The 19,125-nt window shown below is 38.2% G+C and overlaps 1 protein-coding gene across 6 annotated transcripts in view; it reads right to left on the bottom strand.

The window, feature by feature from the left end:
- Positions 1–1,751: 1,751 nt before the first annotated feature.
- LOC121437356 (proto-oncogene DBL-like) overlaps positions 1,752–19,125 on the bottom strand; it is a 77,787-nt gene continuing 60,413 nt past the window's right edge. For 5 of the 6 annotated variants that reach the window (XM_041637233.1, XM_041637227.1, XM_041637228.1 and 2 more), the window contains 7 exons: positions 18,651–18,872; positions 14,543–14,635; positions 12,437–12,515; positions 10,954–11,017; positions 8,866–8,996; positions 5,284–5,393; positions 1,752–2,492 (listed from right to left, as the gene is read on the bottom strand). In XM_041637233.1, coding sequence (XP_041493167.1) covers positions 2,460–2,492; positions 5,284–5,393; positions 8,866–8,996; positions 10,954–11,017; positions 12,437–12,515; positions 14,543–14,635; positions 18,651–18,872 — 732 coding nt within the window. In that variant the 3' untranslated portion in view covers positions 1,752–2,459. The remainder of the gene's footprint in view (positions 2,493–5,283; positions 5,394–8,865; positions 8,997–10,953; positions 11,018–12,436; positions 12,516–14,542; positions 14,636–18,650; positions 18,873–19,125) is intronic. The other variant, XM_041637232.1, reaches the window with a different exon arrangement.

Here is a 19,125-nt window from a genome sequence, read left to right as displayed (position 1 = left end):
TTCTTGGACAGTTGGACTAACATCATAAAAGCACATCCCCAGTATTACATTTAGAAGGACTGGTTAACTAGATACCACAGTATATGAAATCTCTCCAAGCTAGCAACCTTGTAAGAAGGTTAACACGTCTAAAATTTTTGATTCGCAAACACCATTTTATTGAAGAGAACATTAAACGCTAGCAAGCATAATTTATTTGCAGCTTTATTTCTAATTGCAGAAAGATTTTTCACACACCAGTGTAATACTAGACAAATATCAGGGAATTTTGGCTTTCAAATATTGGACAGTTTAATCATAATTATATCTGTAAATTTGGGCATTCTGAAACCTATGGGTACCCAATTAAAATCTGTAAACTATCTCCTCAAATCAGACCTTCTTTTCTTCTCTTTAGATTTTTCACCACCTAAATAAACATTGGATTAGCATCAAGGGCACACGGGTTACACTGCAGCGAGTTTTCACTGCGCCCTTGCATGTGTTCAGACACTCGCATGGCATATGCTTGAGCCCTTCAAATAACCTACAAAGGACTTTGGGGACAAACAGGTTATTACTTTAAAGATTCACTTTTTTTTAGACTTATTCATTTTATTTAATGTGCATGAGCGTTTTGTCTGCAAGTATGTAAGTGCATGTTTCACATGTGTTACTGGTGTCCAGAGAAGTCCAAAGAGGGCATTGAATCCCGGAACTGGAGTTAGAGATAACTGTGAGCCACCATGTTGGTCCTAAGAGTGAACCTGGATCTTCTGCAAGAACAATAATGACTCTCACTTACTGAACCACATCTCCAGCTCCAAGCTTGACACACACGCTCACCTTCCTTCAGGGTGGCTTTTAGTTCAAGTTAGTGACATTATGAAAACACAATTGTTTCATTTAATATATTTTGGAATAAGTATGGGGGCCTAGTTCGGTCTTTCAAGCAATGTCTTCCCACTGTTGGTTGGTACTCTCCCAATTAAACAACATGTGGGAAGAACCATGGCTGCCCTTGTTGCTACATAAGGTCAAATGTATAAGAACTGGGTGATAAGCTCAAATGTCAATATTTAAACTGATAAAGAGAATTATGGTTCTCTTGTAAAATGTCAAAGCAAAGACCCTGACACTTGGTGTGCATTAGATATGTGATTAATAAATGACTTAAACAACCAAATGGAATGTGGTCTGTCACATTACGAAAGCCCAGTGACCAACTAAATCACCTGAGCCCTAAGCAAATAACACATCTGCATAGCCTCCGAGTGTCTCACAGCGTGTTCCACTCAACAACAGTTAGCCAGCTTTTCGGCAGGCTCTGTAAGCATGGCTGAAGCAAAGAAGATGAAAGGCATTCCTGTGATCTCGGCTGCTGAAGACTGTAAGGAAGACACAGACGTAACAGACACGTGGACTCGCTACCCACGTGCACCAGCCTGAGGACACGGTAGCCATTGATTGCAAACACTCCTACCATTGACCCTAAGAATCCTCACGGGAAAGTTTCTCCCTCAGAAGTCTTCTGAAGCACTCTGCTTTCAGTCGGCTAGGGCCTTATTTCACTCAGACTGTGAAGTTGTAAAGAAAACCCACATGTTACAAGCTTGACAACTTTCCTAACTGCCTGTTGATGGCCACGAAAAGAATTCACTCCCTGCTTCAGTGACAAATGTGACAGCTTCAGCAAGTCTTCTCTGAAAGACCAATAAAGGGGATCAATCTGTGACGGGAAAAACAAGCAAACGAAAACCAAAGGATGAATTTGTGGAACCCAAAGGTTTCATTTTTATTTGAAAAAGAAAAATTACAGCATGAAATGTACAGAATAGAGCACAACTAATTTGCTACATGAATTATAAGCATAAATTGAGAAAAAGAAACAAGCATGAAAATATTACATTTTAAATGCAATTCTTTGTAAACTACTATCAGGAAAAGTTCATCTTGGCACATAGAAAAGGCAATAGCCCTGAAGAGAATTTACTAATGCCCCTCATCCGCCCCAGGACTTCTGACTCTGCATTATCTTGTGCGTTTAAAAGGAGCGCTAGGTCTAAAAAGCGAATTAAATCATAAGTTGTGCTTCCCTTGGCCTTAACTACTCTACAGCCCTACATTTAACTTAATTCATAATAAGCTAAATAATCGAAGGCACGCTGATTGCATTTGGTTACAAAGTAGACAGAGAAGAAACAATTTTCAAGTCAAAAGTATTCTGAGATGACATTTTATCCAGCACAATGTGTTATCCACTGACTGCAGAATTTGAGGAATAAAGAATACTACAAGGAAAATGTTTTTAAAGTAAAAGAAAAGAAAGAAGTATATGCTGTTGCTTCTTTGCATGTTCAAACAAATAAACCTGAAAAAAAAATCCCCATCATTTGGGCTGAAAGTCTTTTGGGTGGTGTTTCCACATGGGCTGAGAAGCAGGCTGCAAGATCTACTTGCCAGTTGACATAGTAGCTTCTTTACATCAGCAGAGTCACCTCCGACACGGCTCTCTGTAATAGAAGTGGAACCCATTATTTCTCAGGGTGTTTGTTTCTCTGTGTGTGTATGTGCATGTGTGTGCATGCGTGCGTGCGTGCGTGTGTCTTTCTGAAGCAGGGTCCTACTATGTAGCTCAGGCTGGCTTGGAACTAACTATATAGCCCAGGTTAGCCTCAAGCTCCCAAACCTCTCGCTTTAGCCTTCTCAGTGCTGGGATTATGGGCACACACCAGTAAAAGGGGCTTGCATCTCGATTCCCGTGTTTGTAAAGTGAAGTCAAATGAACAGCTCCTTTCAGTTTCTGTATGTGTGTTCATATTGTGTGCATGTCCGTGTGGGTGGATTGCAAGTGTATGGATATAGGCCAGCATGTATATGTGTGCCCATGCATGCAGAGGCTAGAGGACATCGGGTATCATCCTTAAGAACATCATCCACAAAAAAAATAAAAAAAAATAAAAAAGAACATCATCCACCCTCTATGAGACACAGTCTCTCATAACTTCTTTTAAACTTTAAGGTGCAGGTGTTGTGGACTGCACTGCATTGCTCTTGTGTAGGGTTTCCTGGGTAGCATGACTCAGGAAGGTATTCAAAGAGGAACTCTAATAGGTTTTCCTGAATTCCCAACACCTGTGATGAAAGCATTAGTCAATTTTGCAGACTCACTTTATTTTCTGACTCCAAAACTAGATAAATAATGCTAGAAGGCCTGGTTCTGACAAGCCTTCTAGACACACACAGGCAGTGTTCAAATACCAAACGGTTTCCTCTGATTGCTCATATCTGACCAACTAATCCAATCGAATTCATCTAGCAATGATATAAACTAAGGAAGTTTCACTTATTACTATAACTGATATAAACCTGTAGGTTTCAAATTACAGGAAGTAAACCATTTAGGGTTTGTTTCTGAGAGCCATTCAATAGGTCTGGAAGGTCAGGTTTACATACGGATATTACTTGCCTCTTGTACTCTCATTCTCAAATGTATGCAGGAGTTTTGTACAGTTTATCTGATCTATGATAGTAGAAAAAAATTGGATTCAAAATTACATGAGAATCAGGACATCTTTTTTAGTGTTTTGTTTTGTTGACACAGGGTCTCTCTGTGTAGCCCTAGCTATCCTGGAACTCAACTTTGTAGACCAGGCAGGTTCTGAACTCAAAGAGTTCTGGGATTAAAAGTATGTGCCACCAGGCCCAGCTCAGGATAACTTTAAATAAACCAGATGTTAAAGATATTTAAAAGAGTGCTTTATTTCTCACTATTTTCTAACTTAAAAAAAAAATCAGCCAGCCAGGCGGTGGTGGCACACGCCTTTAATCCCAGCACTCAGGAGGCAGAGGCAGGCGGATCTCTGGGAGTTCGAGGCCAGCCTGGTCTACAAGAGCTAGTTCCAGGACAGCCACCAAAGCTACAGAGAAACCCTGTCTAGAAAAAACAAAAAAGTAGGCCAAGTGGTGGTGGTGCATGCCTTTAATCCCAGAACTCAGGGGTCAAAGGCAGGTGGATCTCTGTGAATTCCAGCTCAGTGTGGTCTACAGAATGAGTTCTAGGACAGCCACGGGGTGTCACACAGAAACCATCTCAAAAAGAAAAAAGAGAAAGTCACTTTATAATAAAAATGATATTTACTCAAAATTCTAATAGATTTCTTAATTTAAATCTTTGTTATTTCTCATTTTAATATATAATAAAATATATTTTCAACAGATAAAGCTTGCATAAGAAAATAAAAGTCCTTCTTTAAAAGATGCATGTGTATTATATATACCTATGGCCCTTGAAAGCCAGAAGAGGGCATACAATCCTCTAGAATTGGAGTTACAGATGGTTGTGAGCTGCCACATGAGTGTTGGACATTAAACCCACGTCCTCCATAAGAGAAGCCACTGTTCTCAGCTGCTAAGCCATCTCTCCAGTCACTTAAAGATTGAAGTTCTCAATCTCAATATTTTAAGAACATAAAGCATTCGATCATTCAAAATATGAGCACTGCAAATACAATTTTGACAAATTTCCTTCTAGCCCTTAATTTCTTCCTCTGTAAATTATAACTTAAAAAGTTTAGTCTTTCTCACACTAATACTGTTAATATTGAGAAATTATTGTGTAAAGTAATTTCTAAAGTATATTTGAAACTTCATTACATCTGTGTTTATACCTCATACTTAAGTAGAAAACACAGCTCTGAACAAAATTACACGGCAATACATATACAAACATACAAAAGTACATGGAAAACTGGTGACATCTGAGTAAAGTTAGCACTAATGTCAATTCCTAAGATTTGGTATCATCCTCTAATTATAGAAGATAACTAGGTGGAGGGAACACAGACATTTCAGTAGTTTTTTGTTAGCTTCTTCTGAATTTATAATTTCAAATATTAAGCTTAAAAGAAAATTCCATATGCACAGAAAGGTGTAATGAAATAAACATCTTACTTTTTAAAAAATCTAAAATTGAGAGGATCATGAAATCACATACTTGACAGCCTAAGGCAGGAGGCCAGCCTGGGCTACCACAGAGAGCTCCAGAGTGGAAAAAAAATTAAAAATAACAATTGGAAAACTGATTATTTAACATCAGTAGTGTCCTGTGTGTAATTGCAATGTATTCTACATAAAGAGAAGTGACTAGTGAATCTTTATAGGACTCACCTCAAATCATTTCATTTAGATATAGAATATACTCAATAATCCTCAAGGATTCTGACAAAAGTTGTTCTTTATGTGCCCTATCTGTTTCATCAGTAAAACTGCCTCTGTAATTTTGATGTAGTATGTTATACTAACCATTTGTGGCCGATCTTCTTCATTGTCATTGTAACTAGGGTAGAAATAGTTGGCTGAACATTCCGCAGATGCTCCAAGACCTTCTGCAGATGGTGACACCTGAGTCCAAGCTACAAGAAAAATGACAGGTATATCAGTTACTTAAAAGATCTGGTTCTCCACCACAGGAGAAGCAAGCTCACTGTTATAGTTAAAGCTGCGGTCTTCAACAGGCCAATAGTACACACAGTCTTGCTCTACAAAACAAAACTGCACATAGGTTGTACTAGTTTTTAATTTGACATTTCAGAAAAGATTTGGACTACATTATACTTCTTCAAAATTTCAGAATGGTAGGAAGTTGAGGATGATGGACATTATTAAAAGTAATGTTAAGCCAGGTGGTGGTAACACATGCCTTTAATCCCAACTTGGGAGGCAGAGGTAAGTGGATCTTTGTTAGTTCAAGACCAGCCTGGTCTAGAAGTGAGTTCCAGGATAGTCAGAGCTACACACAGAGATACCCTGTCAAAAACAAAAAAAAGTAATGCTAAACATTTTCAAAATATATTGTTTTTCTTACCTCCACACACACGAAAAAAATGATTCTAAATGTTCTTTCTATAATATTTATATTTATCCCATTCAAATAGTACTTGTTAGGTTCCACCTGGTGTTGCTATTATTTTGTCTTGGATCCTCTCTTAGTAAGCAGAGATCATACATTACATATTCTATGCCTTATAAGAGCCTGCATGTAGCCAGGTGTGCACACCTTTGATCCCAGCATGCAGAAAGCAGAGGCAGGTAGATCTCTACAAGTCCAAGGCTAGCGTGGTAGGTTCCAGGCCAGCCTGTACTACATACTAAGACCATGTATCCCCTTGCCAAAACAATGAGGTGACAGGCAGGAGATATGAGGTTTATTTCTTCCTCCCTTTATTTCTTTCTTCCTTCCTTTTTTTTTCTTTAGACTTGAACTGCTTGAGATGAAGTAATTTGTGATAGTTTAAACTGTCAATTTGACACAACCTGGAATCACATGAGAAGACAATCTCAGTGAGGGATTGGCTAGATGATGTTGGCCTGTGAACAAGTGTTGACTGAGGTTTCTGTCCTACCCAATCTTGCAGCCATTCAGTCCCAAAGAAAACATACAGAGGTCTACATTAATCATAAACTAATTGGCCTCGTATCTCAGGCTCTTATTAACTAATTCTTACATCTTATATTATTAACCCATTATTTTTGTCTGTGTTAGCCACATGGCTTGGTACTTTTGTCAGCGAGGGATTCTCATCTTGTTTTCTCTCTGTCTGAGTGATGACTGTAGACTGAATCTTTCCTCTTCCCAGAATTCTCCTGTTCTCATTCCCCTGCCTCTACTTCCTGCCTGGCTACTGACCAATCAGCATTTACTTAAAATACAAGTGACAGGGTACAGACCATTGTCCCACAGCATGTCCCCCCACTTTTTTTTAAACAAGAACTCTGAATCAAATATCATTTTTTTATCTTTTTGTCCAGACCATTATTCATCATATCTTGTAACCAACACTCTAAACAAAGATAAATATCTATAATCCATTTTGTGGGAATGTGGGTGTAATTTTTGGGGATACTTCCTGCTGATTGGAAGCACTGATAATCTTATGGGGACCTAAAGAAAATTTAAGATTATGGCCAAGTCCTGACTGGAAAATTCTGTGAGACTGTGAGAAGTGCTGTGGGACAATTGTTTGTACCCTGGCACTTGTATTTTAAATAAACACTGATTGGCCAGTAGCCAGGCAGGAAGTAGAGCTGGGACAACGAGAAAAAGAGAATTCTGGGAAGAGGAAATAGTCAGTCTGCAGTTGTCACCCAGACACAGAGGAAGCAAGATGAAAATGTCTCACTGATGAAAAGTACCAATCCACATGGCTAATACAGACAAGAATTATGGGCTAATATAAGTTATAAGAGTTATAAGGAGCCTGAGCTAATAGACCAATCAGTTTAAGATTAATGTAGGCCTCTATGTGTTTATTTTGGATTAAACAGGTGTGGGACTTGGTGGGAGAGAAGTCTCTGTCCACAGACAAGCCTGTGGGGGTGACTTTAATTGATATAGTAAGACCTAGCCTGAAAGTGGACAGCATCATTTCTTTATAAGCATAAAGAAAACTATCTAAGGAAACTATTAATGCAAGCAAACAGCATGAATACATTTATTTCTCTTTGCTTCATGACTGTGAACGTGAAGCTGCTTCAGGCTCCTACAGCTGTGACTTCCCTGCTCTGATAGACTGTAACCTGTAATAGACAAGCTCCCTCAACTGGTTTTGTCAGGGTATGCTCCTACAGCACCAGAAAAAAAAACTAAGACAAAATCTAAGTCACACATTTACAGACTCCCATCTCAGCCACAGTCAACTATTCATGTCACCTTGGAAATATTATGTGACCTTCTCTGATGTGGTTTCCATATCTGTCAAATGAAGGTATTGGATACTAGGTTCTCTCTTTGTTTCTGGGGCTGGGAGTCACAACATAATGATCTGAGGGAAACAACCTCTAAATGGATAACTAAAAACTGAACATGGTCATCATTACTTTTTCCTCCTCAACTAGTGGGATTAAAGACTACTATATTAAGTCCTGAGTATTTGGCATTTCTCAGGGAGTCCATGCTACTGTTTCCAAAGCTATTTAGGGAATCTCGTATGCTTGTATAGTACCTTATACCTCCCTATTATGATACTTACCACATTCCATTTTAATCGCTTACTGAATAATCTCCCTTCCTAACATTGTAAAGATGGCAGATATGTGTGTTTTAATTAGACTTCAAATGCAACTCTACAAAATTCCTGATGCACTGATTAGATGAATCAAATGCATTATGTACCATCATTTCAAATATCATAATTCTCATAAGAAAACAAATTTTCCAGCTCTAGTCACAAAGCCAATGGTAAATAAACAGTATATCCACTGAAGGCAATATCTGTGTTGCATTCATTCCTGTCCTCTATTGCAAGAGTTCTAAAACTTGAACACAGATGAGCATTATATAGAAAGTTGGTCAAAATTCAGGTAGCTGGGCTTCACACCCAAAGTTTCTGCTTCAGAAGATCTGAAGTAGAAAGAGCCAATAAAACCTTCCTCTATAAAACAAGTTTCCCAGGTGATATTAATGTTACTGGGCCAAGGATCACAATTTGACAAACAGTGCTCTGCAGTTTCCATAAGAGTGTTTTTTTGTGTGCAAGAAATGAAAGTCTTCTAAAACAGACTAACTCGGGGCTGGAGAGATGGCTCAGTGGTTAAGAGCACTGACTGCTCTTCCAGAGGTCCTGAGTTCAATTCCCAGCAAGCACATGGTGGCTCACAGTCATCTATAATGAGACCTGGAGCCCCCTTCTGGCTTGTGGGGCACACATGGAAGGAATGCTGTACACATAATCAATAAAAAAATATTTAAAAAATATTTAAAAAAACAGGCTAACTCTCTTTTCTTTATACAAAAATAACACATGACTAGATTCTTTGCACATTAGCAGCAGAAGTTAAAACTCACATAGTTATTGAATCTTTTCTTCAGATAACCAAGACACATACCTGTGCAATTTACTTGTGCTTGAACTGGCACAACTGCCTTCCTGACCTCCACCATGCCACTGGCTTGTTCTACCTCTTTTTCCACTTCCACAGCATTTAGAAGAGCTTCCTCTTGCTTTCTGAAACAGCCACTATAAAAATAGGTGAGCTTTTGCATAGTCTAAGAATAGCAAAACTTAAAATGTTCTATCTTTGATATTGTGCTAACAATAAGCTGAAAATCCATTCCAATAGCTGATGTGCCCTTATTTAAATCTGTATAATAGTTAATATAAAGGGACTGGAGAGATGACTCAGAGGTTAAGAGCATTGCCTGCTCTTCCAAAGGTCCTGAGTTCAATTCCCAGCAACCACATGGTGGCTCACAATCATCTGTAATGAGGTCTGGTGCCCTCTTCTGGCCTGCAGGCATACACACAGACAGAATATTGTATACATAATAAATAATAAATAATTATTTAAAAAAATAGTTAATATGAAACAGTTTCAAGAGCTTAAGTCCGAGGATTCAAGCCAGCACACCCCTTTTATGCAAACTTAATATTGCTCCCTTCTAGACCCAAGACATGTATGTGTACAACCTGTATTGCTCTGAAGACTTTTCACCTTAATGTGTTGATGTAGAATGCCCTTCTGCATGCTATAAATATGTTTTATTACCATTGGTTAATAAAGAAACCACTTTGACCTATGGCAGAGCAGAATATAGCTAAGCGGTAAATGCAAACAGATATGGGAAGACAGAAGGTGGAGTCAGGGAGATGCCATCAGCTGCCAGGAAAGCAAGATGTGATGCAATAAACCACAAGCCTTGTGGTAAAATATAGAATAATAGAAATGGGTTCATTTAAATTGTAAAAGCTAGTTAATAATAAGTGTAAGCTAAAAGGCCAAACAGTTTGTAATTAACATTAAGCCTCTGAGTGGTTATTCAGGAAGTGGTGGATGGGTGAGAAACTTCCAGTTAGAATGTGTCAGGGAAGGTACATATAAATGTGTAGAAGAAATTTTATCCTGATTCACACTGTTAAGTTTTCACCAGCTACTGTTATAGCAACTACTTCATACAACAAAGTCTTCACTTCTTTGTTTGAATGTTACAAACCCTGCCAGAAAAAGACCTTCAGAGTTGATCCCGATGAAAATCATGTGCTGTCTTAGATTTTAGAGACCTCTGGGAGATAAGTGTGACAAAGGAAAAAAAAAAAACAGTATATGTCATAAGTCATTCAGTGTTTCCAGTACCATGCAACTAGTGTAGCTCAGTGAACTCTATTGGGGCTTTGAAAATGGCATGGAAAAATCTCTGTGTACACTCAGATGCAAAGAGTGCATCTTTTAAGATTGTTAAAGGCAGAATGTCAAGATAGAGTTTTAAAGCAGCAGTGCTGAGCTGCCATGTACGACTGCTACCATCCTGAAGAACTTCAGGCTAACTTCATTACCTAGATCTATGCCTTAACTATGTACAAAACATATCTAAATCACCACCAAGGGTTCTTCATTAAGGGTCTACACAATGTGAACCCGTCCTTTATTGTTGTTCTCATACTGTTTCCCCCAAAGACTGAAAGTAAGTAAAAGTACCCCAAAGAGAAAGTCATGAATGAGAACCACTACATTGACCGTCAGTCTGAATGCAATTCTTTGCAAGATCAATTGCAAAGTACTTAAGTATTTTAAAAACAGCTTTGCAATTTATAGGGACTGTTGGTCACTGTGTGACCCCAATACATGGCTTAGATATGAGAAAACAGTGTGGTTTCATTATCTGATGAGTTATTGCTAACACAGAAGGCTGGTTGTTATAATTACATTGTTTGGTATGTCTGGGAGCTGAAGAGATTGCTCAGTGATTGGGAACAACTGAGACCTTTGCAGAGGACCCAGGTTCAGTTCCCAGCATCTACACAGTGGTTAGGAACTGTCTGTAACTTCAGTGTCCAACACCTCTTTGAACCTCCCTGAACCAGGCAAACATGTAGTACACGTTTGTACATGTAGGCAAAATATTCATACACATAAAGAGAAATAAATAAATCTAAATAAATTTAAAGAATTATGTTTCTGAGTGAAATGATCACTTACTCAGCTTTCTGCTGCTGAAGAGAAAGTTCATCCGGTTCTCTTGGCTGATCCAGCTGTTTCATAGCTGAACAATAAAACATCTGTCATTTATAAGTCATGTTTCTTACTTCTTTGAAGGATGACTTTCACATACACCACAGAGGGTGGAGAAAAGAGAGAGTGAGATAGAGAGAGAGATGGAAACACACACACACACACACACACACACACACACCCCATTTTCAGGTATTTGAAATGACCAACAAACAAGAAGACCCATCTAAAGTTATCTGTAGAGTCCAAACTGTGTATTTGGATACAAACTAAGGGTTGGGGTGACACGCAGTTTCTACACAAGAATGAGGGCCTGCATTTGAATCTAAAACTGACAAAAAAAACCAGGGCTCAATAGCACATGTCTGTTGATGTGGGATGCCTTTTTGTATGCTGTGAATATATTTTATTACTATTGGTTAATAAAGAAGTTCATTTGGCCAACAGCCAGGCAAAATAGAGCCAGGCAGGAAATCCAAGCAAACATAAAGAGAGATGAAGGGCAGAGTCAGGGAGTAGCCAGCTGACACCCGGGAAGCAAGATGTGAGGTAACAAGCCACAAGCTTTGTTGTAAAATATAGAATAATAGAAATGGGGTTAATTTAAGTTGTAAGAGCTAGTTAATAATAAGCCTGAGATAATAGGCCAAACAGTTTGTAATTAATATTAAGTCTCAGTGGTAATTCGGGAACTGGCAGACAGACGAGAAACCTCTAGTTACAATCTTTACTCCCAGCACTCACAGGAGGTAAAGTCAGAATTCCCAGAAGCTCCAGGGCTAGTTAGCCTGTCTTATGCAGCAGTGAAGAATGAAAAAAGGGCCTGCCTCAAAGAAGGTATAATGCAACTGGTCTTCTGATCTCCACATGCTCGCTGTGGCACAAGCACATATGAGCATGCATGCACACACACACACACACATCTATAGTCACATACACAAGTATGTACATCTACATCATACACACAAGCAGAGACTCTTTTTTGTAAGTACAAGTTCAAAAGTGTAAACAATTCTTCATCCCAAACTTTCTGAATACTGGTTCTGTGAGGTTCGCCCCCCAGGAAGGACTAGAATTTGATACTTTGTTGATCTCAACTGGTTCTGAAGCACCGAGGCTCACCTTAGAATTTAAATTAGCAGTTGGTTTTTTTTTAAAAAAGCTTTCTGAATCTCAATGTCACATTTTTATTGTAGTTTAATAAATCCCTTCATTATTATCAAATTATCAGCCCCATTCCCAGGAAGCCTTTTCATAAAACCCAACTAGTGGGTTGTCATTGTGCTTCTCCATATAAAGCATGGATGCCTGAAATTACCAGTCAAAGGGAATGATACAGATGGAAAAGGAGGTAGAGAGGAACTGGGAGGAGTAGAGGGAGGCAAAATTATAATCAAGATATATTATTTGAGAAAAAAATTCTATTTTCAATTTAAAAAAATGAAATTACCAGTCAAACATTCTTGCTGCTTCAACAAAATGTTCCTTATTTCTTTTAACCATAGCATCTTCACATCAATATTTGGAGCCTAAAAATTAAAGCAGAAGGAAAAAGTATGTTTCCTTTTGAAAAGAATGCTTTTATAATAATGAAAAATGTAATCAAACATGAGTCACTCTATGAAATACCAGGTTCAAATTCTAGCCTTTTAATTCTTAAAGCATTTAAGAGGCTAATCACTAGCAATCTGATTAGATATTATAATCAAAATCATTTTAAAATTGCCGTAAAGAGTATAACAACTGGAAGAAATACAGAGATCCTTTTAGCTACTGTTGCTTCACTGGAGGATCACACACACACACACACACACACACACACACACACACCACTTTGTTTCAATTTTAGTAAAAACAAAGCAAGCTCTAGTATTTCCACAGTTAAAATTAATTACATAATCATCTTAAAAACTTATACTTACATGATGGATTTCCTAAATGCTTTCCATTGCTTATAAGGTAAGTCTGTTATATGGTACCAACTCATAACTTAAAGTAAACCAAGAAGGGTTTATGTACTGCTATCAATACAAAATAAAAAAAAACTGAACATCTGTAACAGCTAATAACATATGGGTCAGCCAGAAGTCGTGACACAGAGACTTAGTGAAAATAACACAGCACTATCTTGAAACGTCTTGAATCTACTCCCCTCCCTGAAACAGGGTGGGCCTCAGAGCACACCTGCCCAGGATCTTGACTATGTTCTGTCAAAAGAAGGAATACATCCAAACAGTCATATCTTTAAGTCTTTAAATGCTGAAGACAAAGGAAACTAAAGGCTAACTGTAGAAACTTCATAGATGCAAAAAAAGTAGCAGCCAAACTTGAAAGGAATGAGATTTTATAAAAGGTAACCAACATTTTTTTACCAACTCAGATTTTTAAATCATTTTTAAACTATCTATTTATTTACTTTTATTCAGTATGTATGGATGGCTTGCCTACATGTATGTTAAGCACACCACATGCTTTCAATGCGCATGGAAACCAGAAGGAGTCAAATTCCCATAGATTGTTGTAAGCCACCTATCATGAGTGTTGGAAATCAAACAGAGTCTTTTTTTTTCTTAATGTTGGTGCTGGAGAGATGATGGCTCTGTGGTTAATAACATGCACTGTTATTGCAGAGGACCAGACCTTGATACCCAGCACCCATTCGGGAGAGCAAACAATGAACTCCAGCTCCAGCGGATCCATTGCTCTCTACTGGCTTCATAAAGCACTGCACAAATTCCCAGAGACACAGACAGACAGAGAGACATACACACACACCTAAAATCCTTAGCATGAATGTTATGAAGGTAACCAACTGCTTCCAGTTAGATTTAAGGTCTGCTCCACTAGAGAAAACACAGGCCTAGTATTGCAAAGTTGGTTAAGAACCTTGGTTGGTGAGCTCATAAGCTCCACATGTGAACCTACTAATATTATTTTGTTAAATAGGTATAATATCAAACTGCCCTCTAAATTAACATCTACCTGAGCAAAACTCTCCGAGCTCATCAGACAAGTTGATTTGTGCAGTGTTTGAAGGTTAACAAAGAAGCTTAGAACTGTTTAAAGTGTAGAGACTGAGTATGGCGTGTTCATTCATAAATGGCCTCTTCTATATCACACCCCACACACACGAGGCTCAGAAACCACCACAGGAGAAGGGACAGAAAAAAATTTAAGATCCCGAGGTTTGGGAGGATGAAAGCAAACCAGTATCTTCTGGATGTGATGGGACCACTGCATTCAGGAAATGATGGCAGCTATGGATGCCCAGGACCTCAAAAGACCAAGTCAATCAACATTCCAATGCAAAGTGCTGGGAAGGAAGGGATTCAGAGTTCCCACTACTAAGTAAAGAGTAATAGATGATTCCTGGCTTCTGGGGTAAAGAGAATCAGTTTTCTTTAATAGTGAGACTCCTGGTAGGTTTAACATTCTCCAGTGGATTCTTCTACACCCAGAAATATATAGATAATACAAATTGAAGATGATGGGTTAATAAATTAAATAAAAATTTGTCATTTTAATGATGATTATGGTTTTCAGAAGAATAACCAACCTGAACAATGTAAATTTCTTCCTTCTCACCATACCATATTTCAAATTTGCGGTTATCGCCTTTCACGTGTTCTGTGATTCCAACTTCTTCCATCTACAACAAACCAAATTGTTCTTGATCATTGGATTACAAATATGAAATTACATTCATCATGCTCTGTCATAATCTCTGGGAACAGAATGTCTCACGTAAGCAAAATACACATTTTATTTTCAATGAGCAGAAAAAGGGAAGTATAGCCATAGGCATGATGACTTAAGAGTTTTTGTGGAAATATGCACTCAGAGTTCAGATACCACGTTCCATTCCAGTGGTTGATATAAATGGCATACATCTGAATATCCAGGTTGCCTATCAAAGGTTGAATTCTGCTGGAAATTAACTATACGGTAGTAAAACAGAATTTTGTCAAATGTATAAGTTCTTAAACATCAATGGGAAAAGCCACTTGAACTTGATTAATTTCAATGTTTTTTGAAGTAATTATTGACCAGATCAATTTGATCTGACAAGTTTATCCCCTATGACTTATAAGTAGTAAATTTATGGGTTAGGGAAGAGTTCCCAGAAGTTTTTCAATTCCCCCCAATCCCTCAGCCTCTAGAGCAAAGAAAATACCTAACTTTAATGAGAACCTTCTCAGGGCAGTAAAACTTGTGTTGTATGAAGTATTTCTTCCCACCACTCTCTTCTCACCGTGGTTTCTGCTTTGCAAAATTGTCTTTCACCATTTGCTGCTAACCTTGCCTAATTCCATGGGGGACAACTTCAGTCCCTTGTGTAACTTTTCTTTAAGCTGTTCTCTGCCTTTCCTCTTTTCTTTCAACTCCTTCCTAATTGTCTACAGGAATATCACACTCCATTACACTTACGAACCCCCGAAATGACCCAAATTAAAACTAATAAACATTAAGGGTAGTGCTCATAAGATTCCTGCATTAAGGTAAAGAAAAACAATTATACTTAGAAATGAAACTTAGCTATGTTAGTTTAAGAGCCTCTGACATCCACCTTGAATACAGTCTGAAGTGACTTTCAAATGCTCCCAAATATAGCCTTCCTGCGCCACTCTATCTCTGCTTGAATATTTCAATATAAGACTACTTGGATCCTACTGTTTTCCAAAAGTAATTATGTTTCATCACATAACTGTCTCAATGGGATGATAGGTAGCAGACAAACAGACTTCCAAGTCAAAGAAGGACAGACTGGACCTCCATCCATCACTAACATTCATCAGCTATGTGTCTTAATGTAAGGTGATGAATTTTCCCCAAATTCCCTTATTTCAACCATAAATTTGGTAAATCGTGTATTTCATAGAGTTGATACAGAGATATAAGTAGTAAATGGTATGTTCAGATCATATAAGTTTTTGTGGAGGTATGTGTATGTGGGTATGCATGTTCACATGTACATGGGTACATATATACATGTGTGAAGGTCAGAGATTCATGTCAGGCATCTTCCACAATAGGTCTTCACCTTATTTATTGATGCAGGGTCTCCTGTTGAACCCAGAGTTCATCTGATCCAGCTAATCTAACTAGCCAGCTTGCTTTGAAGATCCCCTAGAGCTGAGATTACAAGGGGCAGCCACACCCACTAGTGATCTGAACTCCAGTCCTTATACTTGAATGACAAGCTCTTTACCCTTCCCTCCAGTTCATAATGAGCTTTGAATGTATGGCTTTGCCTCCCGTCCTTTTCTGTATTTGAATGGCAACTGTTTTACTATTTCCCATTGCTAAAATATATAACACATCATTATTTAATACATGTGGGTATTTCCTAGGAAATCAAACCATTTTTATCTGACACAAAGTTAGCACTGTTGTGTGGTCAGTGTAAACAACAGTTGATGATAATAAGCAAGTACACAATCTGATGGATCTGAGGAAGCGATGTCTCTAGCTGGTTACCTGTGACCTGACATATGGCTTTTCTGTGGATGTTAAGTGCTTGCATTAGAGTACATAGTCATTAGAAAGACATGAGCAGGCTGTGTGGTTCCAGCTTGCTGTTATGCAGTCAAAAAAATACATTTCAGGGGAGAGAAGTTGTTCAGCTATGCTTAGCAGCACACTGACCAGTAATGATGGACTCTCATGAGAAACAGCTGGAAGAAGCAAGCATAATGAGACCTAAGAAACAGTCTAACTTCTGTCTTTCTTAGTCTACAGCATCACCCTTTTCCCAGGAATCTTTATCTAAAATTTTGCAAGCACCACTGTCTAGTTCTTTTCAATTAAAGATACAATTATATCAAAAAACAAAAGAAAAACCGGACAGATTTTCTTCTTTTAAATGTCAAGTACTATTTATTTTCTATATCTGGTAAGTCACTAAGCCCTTATGTCTGCCTTCTATTGAAATGGTTCTTGCATCAATTCCTCCTTCTGTTTCCATGGCAACTATTGTAACCCTTCTGGCTTCATTACCTCATTAGTCCTTCTCTACTTTAATTATCTTCAGAAACACTCTGTTGTTGACATGTCTATCATTGTATCAAATTTCAAATAAAATAGGAAATCAATGCAAATAAGAAATTCTACAGTAAGTAGTTACTAGATGACCTCACAAACAGAATGTGAATCAAATTGGTTTATGTAAAACATGCCTACAAAGGAGAAGTACCTTTTCAAGGAGTACACATACAGATGGCAAGATCTAAAACCTGTCACAAAGATATCACAATGTCTTGGTTCTCAATTGATGTTTATTAAAGTCATAAGTACATCAGATATGTAGACTTAGAGGTGGACTATATTAAAAGAGTAATTGAGTACTTGTGATAAAAATGACTGGAGTTTTGAAGAATCTGTGGAGCTACTATGGATTCAAAATTGAATACAAAACGGACAATGGGAACCATTCAGGGAGGTGATTCTAGGTAGGAATTTTGCGAGATACAGCTAGAGGCAGCTGGCCAGTCTGAGGAAAAACAAAAGTAGGTAGGGCCTGCTTATCAGGTGGCCTCCTTAAACTATGTCCTCAAGCCCGTGACAGGTCCAGCCACATAATCATTGCTAAATTTCCATCAGCCCTCAACTATACTGGGAAAGCTAGCTGAGAAAGAAAACTCAGAAAAAATGATTCAAAGGACCGTGACTAGAGAATTGAAGGTAAGAATGTTCCATCTTCCAATCATTCCATAAAAAAAATGTGTTGCTTTTAGAATTTAAACTTGAAAGATAAAATTCATTAGGTTTGAAATAACCAAATTTGCCAGCTAGTGCCTCAGGTTGATTAGAAGTACTCCTGGGCCTCTAATGACTTTCACAAACAACCGTCTCTTAATTTTAACACAAGACTAATATACAGTAGTAGCTTGGGTTCTAGACAGAATAAAATAGTTTCAAAGAATAGCACAGAATACATATATTAGGAAGGTCCAACTATAGGTAGGGTAATCAGAAAGCATGGGGCTAAGGAATGGAGGAGGAACAAAGACAGGAGGGTAGGAATACGCTAAGCACAAGAGTTCTCCATTTTTTAAACCGCAGTGAGGAGGAGGAGGAAACCCTTTGCTTCTTGTTTCTCTTATAACAAAAGCTTCTTGGTAATGAGACCAAGAATTTTATCCGGGACGATTGGAAGAGTGCTCACAGGTGAGCTGGGGCAGAAAGGGCACCTTGGAGAACATCTGAGACGACAGTGATGGGGAGTTGAATCAAAGCTGTAAACCTGGACCCAACCCCTTGTCCTGATTTCAGACTCCCAAAACCCATGTTCAGCTAGATGTGGTAGTACATGCTTGTGATCCTAGTGTTCCCATGGCAAGAAAGGAGGTGGAGACAGGAGACCCCCTGGAAGCTCTTGGGATAACAAGACTGGTGTGCATAGCAATGATCAACAGGACACCTTGCTTCAAACAAGGTAGAAGGGGAGGACCAACACCTGAAATGTCCTATGACCTCCAAAGTTGACCTGTAGTATATACGTGTCTGAGCTCACACATGAACACACATGCATTGTTTTGTTTTGTTGATTCTTTTAACCAGAGGGATGAGTAACTAAAGTATAAAACCTACTTAAGTTAAAAAAAAGTATTCAAGGTAGAATACATATAAGATAATATTGTATCACACAATGTGAGCTTTCTTACTTTTAGGCAGTGCTTAAAACTGTATGATGGATATCTATCAGCGCCTTCTCCAGATTCAACACGCCTCTTACAAAACATAACAGCTTTTTCATACAAGAAAAGGTGTCGCTGCATGGGCTTGAATCTTGCAAAATCCTTCATTTTTGTAGCACCTTTCCGGTGTCCTAGCCAAACACTGAATGCACCTTGCAGAATCATCTTGCCCAGCTCATTCAGATTCCCCTAGAATGAAAAATCAAAACCAATTCAGAGAAAACAGAGCTATATCCATGTGTCAGACATTGACATCGTAGTTTTTAGTTTGACCTACTACTACTCTGAAGCATGTTTTGCCTACTTTATTTCTTTCAGATCATTACATAAGACTTTATTGCTGAGGACTTGTCACATTTGGTCACAGGAAATGAATAAATCAATCTCATACTGCCCTGCATGGTTTACCCCTTACAGGCTAACTTTCATAGTACTAAAAGGT

The sequence above is a fragment of the Microtus oregoni genome, unplaced genomic scaffold (genome assembly GCF_018167655.1).
Source record: "Microtus oregoni isolate MIOR12 unplaced genomic scaffold, Mior012 000052F_001, whole genome shotgun sequence".
NCBI lineage: Eukaryota > Metazoa > Chordata > Mammalia > Rodentia > Cricetidae > Microtus > Microtus oregoni.
This window is presented reverse-complemented; position numbering and strand designations above follow the sequence as displayed.